The 15,031-nt window shown below is 37.9% G+C and overlaps 1 protein-coding gene across 1 annotated transcript in view; it reads left to right on the top strand.

Moving 5' to 3' along the window:
- Positions 1–15,031, top strand: part of LOC137616312 (uncharacterized) — a 91,285-nt gene that overhangs the window by 51,715 nt on the left and 24,539 nt on the right. The window contains exons 4-5 of the mRNA XM_068345959.1: positions 2,825–2,965; positions 11,836–11,976. Of these exons, the coding sequence (XP_068202060.1) occupies positions 2,825–2,965; positions 11,836–11,976 (282 nt within the window). The remainder of the gene's footprint in view (positions 1–2,824; positions 2,966–11,835; positions 11,977–15,031) is intronic.

The raw sequence follows: 15,031 nt of genomic DNA, 5'->3' as shown, positions 1-15,031 counted from the left end.
CATTGATAAGCAAACCGCAATCAGTAGTGGCTGGGAAGAGAGATCTTGCTCAAGAAATAATCCATCAAATTATGAAGTTCCTTTTTGGGGAGAGTTAAGTAATCCTCACCCCAGTCCACTTGTCAAGATCTCTTGATATGGTGATTGATGCCTTGTTCTGTTGGATACAGAGTTGACCTTAAATCAGAGCTTCTGTCACAATATCCTCAAAATTGTTCCACATCCCCTATGGCACCTGTTTGTAACAAAGAACCACAATTTTCTTCTTTATGTAGCTCCAAATGTAGGTTTTCAGGCAATTGCAAAAGAGAACTTAAGCTTAGACTGGAATATATGATCTCCAATCTATCTGTGTTCTTAGTTTGATTTAGAAAATTTTAAAGATCCTATCAGACTGCCAAGAGACAGTCGTGTTCTATCCACTGTGGCCAAATACTCAATGGTTTCCACTCCTTCGGTGTCCTGAGATCAAAGTCACACCCTTGGTTAACACAGCTGTATTAGTGGTTAGGGAATCGGAATGTCCTCGCTTCCTCCTTTCTAAACCAGATCATTTGTGTTTGGAATTTCTCTCTCGAGCATACGCAAGAGATTTCTTGGATAAGAATATTACATATCTGATTGGCTGTAAGAGGTCTTCTTCCACCAAACGGGAGCTTCTTGGCTTCCGCCTGGAAGGCAAGGATAACACCAGACTTGGCATCCTTTTTGGTCCACCCCTGAAAATGTGAAACTTAAGCCATCAACAATATTGCCATACTAATTGGCCTTGACAGAACCCCTCAAGCAGGCTTCTAATGTGGATTTGATTTGTACATGTTTCACAAAATCACTCGGTCTTTCACTATACAATGACTGTTTGTACAACTTCAGTATTTGGCCTTTTGATAAAGCACTTGATTTTTGGCCAAATCAGATAATTCCCTTATTACTCTAAAAGTTACTTCAGAAGGCTGTATTTTTAGTAGCCTTAGCATCTGTGTAGGAGTCCATGAACTTGCATCATTCGACAGAGAACGGGAGTTCCTCACCCTCACCCCTGGGTGTCTCCTGATGCTGACCTGACTTTAGATTATCTCTTATTGGCGTATCAAAAACCTCTCTTGAGGGAGTACCTTCATTATATCTCAGCTTCACAGCCTTATTGTGGTGACCTCTTTCCTGGTGTCTATTCTCCAAATCTATTTGCAGGTATAAGGGTACTGTAGCCTTTTTAAAAATACCTAGATGCACATGTCCCTCTCTACAGAGGCTATCCATGTGTGATGACTTCCATCATAAAAAAACTGATCCACTCTACATTCATGAAGCCCCAATATGTGAGAAAAATTCTTTCTTCATTATCCTTTTTTCTAATGTGCAATTTTTGGATGTACATAGCTTTACTGGTGGTCTAGGCATAGGGTACAGTTTAAGATGCTACTTGAAAGAAATCCAAGTAGTTCAACATAACCTACGTGTGGTGCTCAACTTGATTGTAGCACTTAAGAGGGACTTTAAGTTGAAGAGATGGATCCATAACTGGGTCACTTAGCAGAGGAGCTATAATGGTCATCTAGCTATTCTTCTTGTTAGTATTTTCCTTAAACATATGTCAGCATGAATCTTGTTTTTGTTTGGGTACTGTATAGGTGATATAAAACCTTTTGGTGCACAAGTCTACAGTACCTTGTATTATTCTATGATATTAGTCCTTGGGAACCACATAATATCCTAATCCTATAAAAGGGGTTTTGAAGAAGGAAAAACCTAAATTTGAGAAGGTGACGAGGGGTTCCCAAGATCCTCCAACCTCACTAGATTCATGAAAGAAAGTGGCACATAACTGTGACATTATCTAGGAGTGAAAAGATGGTTGTTGGTGAGAAAAAAATCACTTGGTAAGCAAAATCCTGATTGTTAGTATTGATTCTCAGTGTTGAAGTGTTGTCTGTTAGAAGATGGATTCAGATGCAAGGCGCTGTAACAGGTTATATAGAGGCTGAACCCTTGGGTCCTTTATACACGAGTCCGTACCTTGCACATTGATACAGTACTTGGGCTTAGAGCAGGGTAGACAATATTTCTTTGGTATATCATGTATTGGATTCCTTGTTCTCGCCTTTTCTGGAAAGTTATAGGGAACAACACAACACCTCCACTAAAATACGTTTTTCCTTTTATCAGAACCAATAGTTTTTTATTCCCTTTATGATAGCAGTATGTATGTGGTATAAGCACATGATTCCATTGGGTATCCATTAGAGCTCTTAAAGGTTAAGTTTGTGATTCAACTCTTTTATACAGTAATCTGACAGTGGCCAGGTCCTAAGATTGCTGAGTTCAACCTGGAATTAGGGTTTTTGAACTATTTTGTTTGGTTATCACATTTATAGTCTTTTTCTTGAAATTTGATTTCTTGGTAACTATATGCTTTTGTTTAGTCTTTGCTTTGAGGTTTCTGAAATTTCTTTTTTTTTCTCAATTCTAGCCACTTTTCCATTGAGAATATCAGTCAAATTATATCTATTATATCTATTAATGTCATCACACTCTACTTTCACACATCTGTTCACAATTATCTCAGAAACTGAATGGCATAAATGAGGCCTGAATAAGATCCTGGAAAGGAGACCTGAACCTTAACTAGAGGTGTTGCTATTTGAGAATAACCTTTACCAGTTTTCAAGCCCATTGCTTACTTCCCTCTTCCATCGAGTTCATTAAGTTACCTCGGTTGCCAATCAGTGTCAGAATGTTATACTATATGTAAATCTAATGATTCTTATAGATAATAGTATTTGTCAAAATATGATTAAAGTTTTAAATTGTATACTTTTTGCAGCATGGTAACGGGCAATGAACCAACCACCCAGCCAGTACCAATTTTGTCTCCAAGTGCAATACCACACACTTCAGATGCCAGTGGAGCGGCAAATGCACAAGAAATGATTCGACTTGTTGACCTACATATTACAAATTTTGTGTAAGTCATTGATTATCACCATAACCTTATTCATAGTATAAGTTTGAATATTGTATGTGAAGTTCCTACTAAAGCACAATCAAGAGAATTGGAAAAATAGACAGCATTATAAGCATTCATCCTTTGGTATTACAATTGGGCCTTAATATTCATAGGTTTCATATTCCTACTTGATTATTTGCTGGAGAGGCTCACAATACTTGAAATAACAATTTAGGTTATTTATCGATTTTCCCACTCATTCATTGCACTGTCCATCATTCATGTTTGGTGGGCTTCCTGATGTTCTTGTTTGCTTAACTAGTTGCTATTGAATAGTAAAGCAGGCATCATAATTCGTATATGTATTAGTATTCTATAAAAAAAAGGTACCGTTAATATCAATTTAAGGTGCATTTTAACAACAGCAAGTACCGATTATTTTTCATTTTGCTTGTCACCTCATCTCAAGGTGACGATATCTAGAATATGCTCACTGTACTTTAATTAACAGAGTATCATTGATTTAATTTCCTACCTAATACAGTACTATTTGCCAATTGTAATGCTAAATTTCATGTTTTATCTTGGACTTTTTATCATTCCATTGTATTTTTCGATTTGTAACTAAATTTCACTTTTTGATTAGTGTTCTTTGGCAATTTTTAATACTGTAATGCTTAGTTTCACATATTTGCTTATGGATTTTAAAATTTGGTGATTTCCAACTTTAAATTTCTCATTTTGATTCGCAGTCTTTGGTGATTTTTCGGTGTTTTAAGAAATTTGGTGTTAAATTTAGCGTTTTCGCTTTATAAGAAATTTGTGATTGCCAAAAATGGATGACAAGAGTTGACTATTATCAAAATATGGTACTGTATTTAAGTGATAACTGTGATAAGAACAAAGAATTTTCACAAAATTCTAGTTATTGCCTAACCTCTGATGTATGGTACGGTATACAGTATCATATATTTTTAAATCAAAGAAATATATTTTTCTTTTATATGAAGTATTATATAGCTAGTTTTATACATAAGTTATTTTAGATGAAGCAAAATGAATGAAGAAAATGAAATAAAAAGAATTAGGGGAAAAGATTGTTTAGAATTACTGTATCATTAACCTTGAGAAAATAAGATACTGTATGACTTCTTGACAAATCACATCAAACTTTTATTACTTACTTTTGATATACCAGTTGATCATTGCTATGAACCTTCCCTGATGTTCGTATTGTTTTCGTCTCTAAAAGCTTGGTTATATCAACGTTACCTCTTAAAATTTGAAAAATTACCCGTTTTCTTTCCGTCCATAATACAGTACTGTACTAATGCTTCTACAGTAGTAAACAATTGGACTAATTAAGTCTACTGACAGGAATAAGCTTCATGTTGTATCAATGTTTACAGTTTCAATATCGACTTGGAATAATGATGGTGTGCACTCCAGATTGTCAATAATTTATTTTTTGTTTTTTTACAGCATTGCGTTGATTTAAAGATATCTTCTCCCTGATTTGCTAGCAATTGCTGCGTAGTTGTGCAAAGAAATGGTTTTTGGATGATCATGATACATATTCTCTTTGACTCCTGCTAGGGACTGTTTTTTAATATAGAGAATTATTTTGGCGAGTGTGAAGGCCTCTATTCCTCTTAGAAAAGTATAGTTGAGATTGAGATTAAAGCTCAAAACATAGAATGCTTACTTTTAGTTCAAGGGAAAATCTGGTGAAGACTAAACTAGTTGATTTGATAAGGAATGACTTTGCTACAGTTCTAATGAGTTAAGTTTTGATGGTCATTAGCTTCTTTAGTGGAAGCTCTGAAGACCAACAAGTCTTATTGTTGTTATTATTAATTGCTATGCTACAACCCTAGTTGGAAAAGCAGGATGCTATAAGCCCAGGGCCCCCAACAGGGAAAATACCCTGGTGAGGAAAGGAAACAAGGGAAAATAAATTTTCAGAACAATAACATTAAAATAATTATCTCCTATATAAACTATACAAACTTTAACAAAACAAGAGAAAGAGAAACAAGATAGAATAGTGTGCTTGAGTGTACCCTCAAGGAAGAGAACTCTTATCCAAGACAGTGGAAGACCATGGTACAGAGCCTATGGCACTACCCAAGACTAGAGAACAATGATTTGATTTTGGAGTGTCCTTCTAGAAGAGCTGCTTACCATAGCTAAAGAGTCTCTTCTACCCTTACCAAAAGGAAAGTGGGCACTGAACAATTATAGTGTAGTAACCCCTTGGGTGAAGAAGAATTGTTTGGTAATCTCAGTGTTGTCAGGTGAATGAGGACAGAGGTGAATATGTAAAGAGTAAGCCAGACTATTCAATGTGTGTGTAGGCAAAGGGAAAATCAACAGTAACCAGAGAGAAGGATCCAATGTAGTACTGTCTGGCTAGTCAAAGGACCCCATAACTCTCTAGCAGTAGTATCTTCAATTAAGAATAATTTTTCAGGCCTAGCCTGGAATTTTGGAACCCTTTTTCTTTTTTGTCTTTACTTGCTGACTTCTTTATCTGCCAAGTTTTTATCCTTGAAGGGATTTGATTGAGTCTCTATCCTGTTTTTAATGTTCTCGAAAGTCATATGGGTGAAGCCAAATCCTCTTAGCAATTTTTCCAGCTTCAGATGGTGAGTTTTGTCAGGAGAGAATTATTTATAGTTGTAGACCACTTCTGGCCACAGTTTCTTCCAACTAGCATTCAAAGATTCATTCTTTGTCTCCTTTTTAGCCTTTGACTGTTTTTGGGAGACATTGCAATGGTGTGCTCACACCAGTACTCCTTCAGTGAGAAGTTATCATCAGAGTCCATAGCCTTGACAAGGTGTTACAAAGAGTCGCATAGAATACCTTAAAGGAAAGATTAACGCCTTGGTCCAATGGCTGGATCAGCCATGTGGTGTTTGGTGGTAAGAATTTAATTTGTACTTCCTCATAAAGTGAGTAGAGTGTATGACCTCGAGCATTGTACATTAGGAGAAACACTAAATTTTAGTCCTTTTTCAGTTGGATAAACTTGATTTAGGGGATGAAGCATTGGTGAAACCAATCCAATGTCTGTGATATTGTTATCCATGCTATTGTACAGTATACCTGGTTCTGCTTTCAATACGTGGGCAGTAGGTTCTTATTTTTGGTTTTGAGAGCCCTTGGGTTTTTTAAATTAAAATAAGCTCTGGCTTTATCATAAAGAATAATTTCCATACATTATAATTGGGATGCTATCTTTGTATTCCTATAGTTGCCACCCTTGTTGAAAGTCCACGATGGCATCCGTATCCTAAAGAGGCCATTCTCATCCATGTTGAAAACTTGTTTAAGTGAATATCCTTCCTCCTTGATGATGGTCTGGAATGTCTCATTCACATACTCTTCAGTGGCATGTCAGTGGCAAGCCAGTTTCTCCAAGCATGGAGAAACACTTGAGATATCGTAGATGGCCCTGGTTCTTGGTTGATGTCACTGCTATATGTAAACTTGTAGTAGAGTTACCTAGCTATCTCTCTGATGCCGTTGGTATCGGTGTAATGTTCTTTCTGCAGTCACTGATCCAAAGGGCAATGCAAACTCTATCCTTACTATGGCCTTATTGCAGAAAGTTACTACCCTTTTCACTGTTGTTAAAAGTCACATTACCTGGTGCCTCTACATATTTTTCTTCCTTCTTGATGTAGTGAACAGTAGACAGCTGGAAAGCTGGGAACCTGAAGGCCCAGGCACAAACAAATCCTTAGAACTGGAAAGAATATCCCCTATTGGAGCCCTCCTTAAATTCTGTTATTCTTTGGCCCCTGCCTGATCTTTGATTATTTAAGCAATTGGTTTATATGCCTGCACAAAACCTATAGGGCCTATCATTACCCCGACACTATCTCTATTACCGAGAGTGGAAGACACTTGAGAGGAGGGAGTTATATTTGGATAAGATACCAATGTGTGTCTACATGGGATCACTTTGAACTGTGTTCTGCTAGGCACCTGCTCTACATCATTAGCGATCCAACCAGAATTGAAATGGGTCACAAAACAGGAAACTTAAGTCAGAACTTCTGTGCATCTGAGATCACCTCAACTAGAAAATACAACTGTTCCCTACATTTCACCACAAAATTAGTAAACAGCCTATAGCCTTTTACATACCAAGTGATACACTTTCCCAAAAGCAGGTTCTTAAACATCACACAAAGAGGCCAGTTCTTGTTTCCCATCCCAAGCCTCAACTTACACAGGAGTTACATCGAGAGTAACGAGGACAACAAAGTTACCCCACCCTGTACCAGGGTCAGTCAAACTTTGGTATTAGGACAAGAGAAGCCAACTGGAAATAATTCAAGGCAAACAGAGGAGCTCATGAATAATGAGCTTTGGGTTGAGGATCGTCTCCATCTTTTTCTAAAACATTGGACCTTTTCTCGGTGGATGTAGAGTATACTGTAGTCTCAGAGGGTCTCGATTGGTCGCCACAAGTTTCATCAGGCCAGGACCCTGGAACTTGACTCCTTTATAAGCAAAATGCTGAAGAAAGGAGTCATAGAAAGGTGCAAGTTTAGAATATTTCAGTGCAGACTATTCAATGTACCAAACAACGACTCCCTGGAGAGAAGAGTGATTCTCAACCAACATCAGATGTAATCCATTCAAAATGACAACCCTCTGGCATGTCCACCAATTACTACGCTGATGGTCTTGGACCTATACTACATATCTAAAAGACACCTATTGACACATCCCTATTCTCCAACTCTATCGACCTTACCAAGGGTTTCGGTTTAGGAGGGAAGTGTACAGGTTCAAAGCAATATCATTTGGCTGTAACATTTCCCCAAGTGTTTATAAACCTAATAAAAGTAGTGATCAAACTCCTGCACTTGCATGGAATTCATATCATAACTTATCTAGATGGTTATCTGATTTGGGCTGAGACAAAAGTGTTATGCCGCAAATACACAAATCCCTGTTTTGCAGGTTTCTTGATTAACTTCGCAGTCAAGACATTTCGAGAAAGATATTTCGGTGGTCGGTTATTAATGAAATATGGTAAAAGCCTCATTACGTCTTACAAAAGCGTCTTAGTGAAGAATTATAAGAAAGATCAGATCCTGTGTTTTGAGCCGCTACTGAAAAAGATTTTGGGCCATATTCAGTTTTCCTCGATAGTCAACCCGGTGTTAAAGAACAGGTTGAAAGACCTCAATTCGGTGGAGAGCAGGGTGGCTCGTAAAGGGTTTCCTGTCTGTTGGGCTCAATTTCCTGGGCGGTGAAAAAGAATTCTCAGGCCATGGACTACACCAAATTCTTTAGCTAGGTTGGTCCCATTGGTCCTTCCCCAAGTTTCCATGATTATTCATACAGATGCTTCCAGGTCATTCAGAGGAGGCTTTTGTGTTTGGGAAATGATCTCAGTTTGCAGTATTACACATGAATGTATTGGAACTGATGGCAATCTTACTGACATTGAAGAGAATTGATATGAGAAGGAACTCTCGTATAAAGATTTTCATGCACAACCAGGTGGCAATCTGTTTCCACAGGGAAGAGGTATCCTGCTCAAGAATCCTCAGTGCATTGACCCAGCCCATTATAAAGCTCCTTCAGGAGAGAAATATGTTCCTTTCACGATTCCATCCGTCAGGTTCACTCAACGTTGTCGCGGACGCCCTATTCAGATACATAGTTCTACATATGAATGAGTCTGTGACCAAAGTTCTTTTCAGGCAGTTTTATAGCTAGTTCCAGATCTCCAAATAGACCTGTTTGCTACAAAAAGGAACCACAAACTTCCACTGTATGTAGCCCCGAATGTGGACTCTCAAGTAGTGGTAAGAGATGCTCTGAATTTAGATTGAAACAGGTGGTCATTGATCTATGTTTCCTCCAACAAAATTTTTTTCAAAGGCTTTGAATATCTTTCGAGATGTTTTGAGGGATAGCTGTGCTAGTAGTACCACTTTAGCCCAACCGCCCATGGTATCACTGCCTCAGCATGTGAGACCAAGTATGCATCAACTTTGGTCAGCAGAGCTCTTATCAGAAAGTAGGAAGGCAGGCTACTTTTGCTTCCTCCTTTCTAACCCAGAACCTTCACTCTTTGATTTTCTCTCTTGTATTTTATATAAAGATTTCTCGTCTGACAACTGGACTTATTTGATGAGCTGCTAGAAGTCTTCATCCACATGATAATACCAATCTGTATGGAAGATGTAGATGTCATTTCTACAGAGTCAGTCAACTGGTCAGATAACCCCTGACCTATTGACTTCCTTTCTGGTCCATCTCTTTGAGGAAAGGAAGCTCCAGCTATCAACTACACTGTCAAATAAATCGGATTTATCAGAACCTATCCTGTGTACCTCTGACATGAATCGCGTTTTGGATATGTTTCCTAACATCTCTCAGTCTTTTACATCATAGAAACCACCCTCACCCACTCCTGTGGTTCTTGTTCTCTAGATAGGGTTCCTGAGTTTTTGGCTGGGTTGGATAATTCCACCATTTTGCTTAAAAGAACTGTTACAAAAAGTTATATTTCTAATAGTTTTAGCTTCGGGAGCAAGAGTGAATGAAAGGGCGGTGTTTTGGAGGGACCAGGAATTTATTACTGTACAATAATTCCAGATCGTCTTATCCTGACTCCAGGTCTTTTTTTTTTTTCAAGCCAAGAACCAAAAGTCTCTTCAAAAACAGCTTCCGCTCTATATATCTCAACTCCAGAGTCAGGAGATAGCAACCTCTGTCTGGTGTCAACTTGAAAAGTAGGTATTGTGTTTCAAAATACCCAAAACAAATCCCTTTCAACAGGGGCTATCTTTATCACGATAACCTCTTTAATGGAAAAGCCTGATCCTGTCTCCATCCCTAAAACCAACAAAGTGACAAAAATTGCCTAAACCAACAAAGTGAGAAAAATTGCCTCTTCACTAGCATTCTTTGCTGATATACTATTTTAGAAGATCAAGAGATGTAAGAGTTAGTCTGGGCATAGGTTGTTTATTAAACACTAAATGAAACAAATCCAAACAGTACAATATTAATACATGGTACATGGCGCATTTGTGCCCCATGCAGTGGTATCCCAGGCCATTCAGAAGTAGAGTAATGGAATGTCGGGCAGCAAGTATTCTTCAGTCATCCTTGTGAGGTAAGCGTCAGTCTTGACCACGTAGCACTTTAACCCTGAAAAAGCAGATTTAACAAAAGAAATGCTTATTTTTGGAGAGGTGCTGTGTGGCCTCCAAAACAATCCTTCCTCCCTAGCCTAGAGCAGTAGAGTGGAGCATTGTTTGTTACACCCTTGATCATGAATAGTGGGTTAAGGTTTTGTTGTGATGTAGGTATGCTGGTAATAACGGAGAGGATGGTTCCTTTCTAGGATGCCATGCATGACGTCACTTATAGTAGATGACTTTCAGCTACTGAGATGCTTTGGCGAGTTCAAATGAGCTTGAACTTACACATCTCCCATATACACATTGAGTCACTTAGCACGTTGATACACTGGCCCTATAGCAAGGGAAACAATATTTCTTTAGTAATCAGGTTATATTGGTTTCCCCGTTCTAACCTTTCAACAGAAAAGCCCTTGGAGACCACACAACACCTATCTGAAAAGAAGTGTTTCCTTTATCATAACTACTTTTCTATGATAAACTTTGTTTCAACCATTGAAGGATTTTGATCCATGCTTAATTCTATCCTTAAGCATATGGGATTAGATCTGTCTATTTCAAGTATTATAGCAGATATATTTAGATAGTTTAGCATAGAAAGGCCTGCTGAAATAAGGTAATTTATTTTTTATTGTGGATGTGGTTTTACAGTATTTAAAAGTTCCGAATTTTGAACATTTGGAGAATCTTTCTTATAAAGATTTCACGACTAGAACACTATCCCTAGTGACATAAGCTTCAGGTATTCTTTGGGTCCTTCAGGCCAAAACATCTAAGCTAAACAGTGACAACAGTGAAACTCTGTCTCTTCCTGTTATTCTTTTTGTGTGCTAAAGGTGTTTGGGTCCTAGATCTTCTTTTCTAATGTACATGATTTGGCTTCTTTTTAGACTGGGGATTTATTTTTATCTTTATTATTGGTCGTTGTTTTGAACATCTCCTTTGCTTAGGATTCTGACAAATAAATGTCTGGTTTTAGCTGGCTAAATAAAAAAAGTACCTGTAACATTAATGATGACCCTTCCGGGATCTTCTTTAATGCTTTTCTCAGGATCACTAAGATTACAACATTGGATAAACAGACTGGCATATCAGTTCTAGAGTTCTTTTCAGTTACTGCTAGAATGTTCCATGTTCCAGTCCTTTACTAAATAGAAAATTTTATTAATTTTTTTATAAATTTTATTGGCGAGTGTCATTTAACCAAGCTTCTAAGGAGGAAAGAATATGAACACTAGGGAGGTTCCTAGTAATAATAGATGATGTTAGAATGAGCAGTTTGAACCTTTACAAGGCCATTGACCAACTGATTATCGGAAGGTTGCCAACTGGATGTGTTCACCTCAAGATAAAATTTTCTACTTATGGTTATAGATTTCTTCTTTACTGGGATTTTCAGAAAATATAGACCTCTGTCCCAATTGACTTTTAGTAAGTTACACATAGGTGGTTTTAACTAAACAAAAGAGCATTTCATTTTTACATCAGGTTAACTCTTATTGTTATAGGGGTCATAGTAGTCTGGTTAAACTACTCATTAATGGTAATAGGTTAAATTTGAAGTAGATTAGGTAAACTTCTAATTACATATGTTTTTTTTTTTTTTTTTTTTTTAGAATATGAATGGTAAAATATATTGCCAAATATTAAATCAAAATTGTTTGCTTGATAATTTAATTGTAATACAAATATTATGCTTTTCAGTGGAATGATTTTAGATGCCAATAATGTACCTCATGACCTACCTGTTGTTGCCAATGGAAAACGTTTAAGTATAGAAGATGCTAGAATGAGCGGTTTGAACCTTTATAAGGTCATTATGAATATTGGGAGTGCCATTTTCAGGTAAGGCTATTTTTATATCTATAATTGAAATGTTTTTTGTTATTAAAACCTTTTGGAATTACTAATGAACATTTAAATCTGTGATCTCATACGATATATAATCTTATGAATGTTTAAGAGTGACAGTACAGCCTTTGAATTGTGATTTAACAACCTGTTGCTTCTGTGTTGTCAAATTTTCCAAAGAAATGAGTGATATTCAAGTTGAACCTAAAAATTGAAGAAAAATATCAAGAATTTTATTTTTTCAATGAAACCCATTAATTATAAGATGCCATATCCACTGTAAAATAATTCTAAATTTACCAAATGTTAGATGAAAAAAACACACCCACTTTTCCCAGTCTGACCCATCCAACACTTTGCTCCTACTGCCGTTCTATTGTACAGATCTCTAGTGTCAACATCTCGGCTTTCTTCTCACAGATCGTCTTTGTGTCTTCAGTGCCTCTTACAAACTTTCTATGATAATTATTTTGTTCCTACGCATATATTCACAAGGGTTAGGTAACGTAGATACCTGCATAGAGCAAAAATCCATGAATGTGTGATGCCCTAGCTGGTCACTTCATAACAATCCCAAAACACAGACCACAGCATAGATATGGTTGACTAGCACACTAGGTAACCCACTTTACTGCGCTACATTGTTTTCACTTGGTTTTTATCATGGTATTGTAGTTCGTACTAATCATAAGTAATTGTACATTATCAACACAGCTTCAGTATAAGGTAAGAGGACTCATAACACGAAAGCCATCGCCATACCATCCCATGTACAGTATAAGTAAAAAAACACTAGTTCATATCTAACAACACTCATTGAAACTGTAGAGTAAAAAAGTAACTTAATTATTTACAGTATGGTTAAAATGCACCCAGAATTGAAAATAAAAGTCCAAAAATGCTTTAGTGAAGCACAATTATCTTTTTTAAAATCAGGATATTTTAGAATGCGATAAAATTGTGTGGTTAATGTAGTCAGTCAGCTGATGAAATCGGAGGAGTGTTTTAAGCCTTAGCCTATGATATTTCATGTACTGTACAGTATAGTACTGTAAATACGCATAGTACTTTTCAATGAACACATGAATATTTATCCTACCACAAGTAAAAAAATTAGATCCTAGTCCATCTTTCCAGCAGGAAGATCCTTCACTTCATCCTCAGAGGCGGGTGTTGCAATTCAAAGTCTGGTGCTTTGGACTGTCGATTGCTCCTCAAATGTTCACACGAATCCTCACTGCACAGATCACCCTTGAGCTAATGCTAGCGGCATTTGTCTGATAATATATCTCAACAACTGGCTGATATTGTCCATCTGTAGAGGTCAGCTTCTCCAGCACAGAGACAGGCTTCTTGCTTTTTGTCACAATCTGGGGAGCATGATAAATCAGAAGTCCAGCTTCGAGCCCAAGCCGAAGATGGAGTACATGGGTATACTAGTTTACATAATGAAGGCGAAGATCGTTCCGTCAGAGAATCCCATCAGCAGACTCAGTAATGTATCACAACCTTTCCTCCTCAAACAACTCGTCCCATCTCACCAATGGCAAAATTTGCTCGGACACCTCTCATCCCTGGAGAAGCTTGTTCTTTACAGGAGATTCCATCAGTGTTCCTTGCAATGGTGCTTGAAGTTGCATTGGACAGCAGTTGTCAATTTCCCTCAAGAACGAGTTCCAATCAACCATGAAATGAGAGAGGATACAGCATGGTGGCTGAGGGACAAGAAGCTAATATAATGGAACTCCTTTCTTCAGAGATGATGCTCTTCATAGATGGATCAAAGGAGGAGTGGGGTGCTCACCAAAAGAATTGGATACATAGCCTCAGTGTGTTAGGCCGAGGAGGAAAAATGTCTACACATCAATACATTAGAATTGAAAGCAGTGATTCTGGCCCCGGAGTCTTTTTAACCATAGCTGATAGGCCACTCGATGGTGTTAATCAGCAACAATTTGGCCTATGTCAACAAGTAAAGAAGTACTTTTTCCCAGCTCCTTTAAAATTTGGCGAAACCGGCTCACTCCTTGGCTTTGGAGAATTTAGTGAAGCTGTCAAACAGATTCAATCCAGGCAAGAGGAGTGTAATTGCTGACAAGCTAAGTCACCAGAGTCAAGTGATAGGATAGTAATGAAGAGGCTGCTGACTTTGTAGAGTTCCCCATCAATAGACTTGTTTGCCACAAAGCTCAACAAGATGTTTTCGATTTACTATTTTCCAATCCTGTACCCAACAGCAGCTCTAGAAGATGCCTTTGGCATCGATACTTTTGCTTTTCTGCCAATTTATCTGATTCGAAAGGTATTCAACTGAGTGCTCATTACACCAGATCTCAAAACTCCCAAGTGGTCATAAACAGAATGGTACCCAGGCCTGCTAATGCTCCTGGCAGAAGTCCCAAGGGAACTTCACTTATGTGCCAATCTGTTTTGCCACCCCCACATGCATAGATTCCATAGCTCACTGACATCCTTGGCACTTCATGGATGGAGACTATCCCACATCTCCTCCGAGAGAGAGGTTTTTCACAAGGCATTGCTAAGGAAATGTCTTAATATCTCCAGAAATATGCTGCAATAGCCTATCAGGTTAAGTGGGCCATTATCTGAGTTTGGTACCATAGAAGGGGTAATTCTCTGGTCTAAGCCTCTGTATTTTATTGCATTTTTCTTGTCTACCTTTGGAGGGAGAAGCCCCTTTCAATCGCAGTAGTGAAAGGCTATCACTCAGCCTTGAGCCAGGTCTTCTAACAAAAGGGTTTGGGCCTTTCCTCATCAAGGAGATTGGCCACGCTCATGAGGCGTTCAAAGTAGTTTTGCCTACCAAAGAACTCAGACCACCTGCTTGGGATGTATACCAGAGCCCTTAAGTCTCTGAGAAGGGCTCCATATGAACTACTAATTCAAGCATCAGACAAGGACCTCACTCTAAAAATATTTTTTTTCTTCTTGGCGTTTGGCTCAGCAAAGAGAGTAGGCGATCTTCACTGCACTGTACAGTATCTTCCATGTTGTATCTCTTTTACCTTCGTCCCAGAGTTCATGGTGA

Source organism: Palaemon carinicauda, chromosome 22, assembly GCF_036898095.1.
Source record: "Palaemon carinicauda isolate YSFRI2023 chromosome 22, ASM3689809v2, whole genome shotgun sequence".
NCBI lineage: Eukaryota > Metazoa > Arthropoda > Malacostraca > Decapoda > Palaemonidae > Palaemon > Palaemon carinicauda.
The sequence above is the reverse complement of the archived record's forward strand: the minus strand, read 5'-3'. Positions and strand labels throughout refer to the sequence as shown.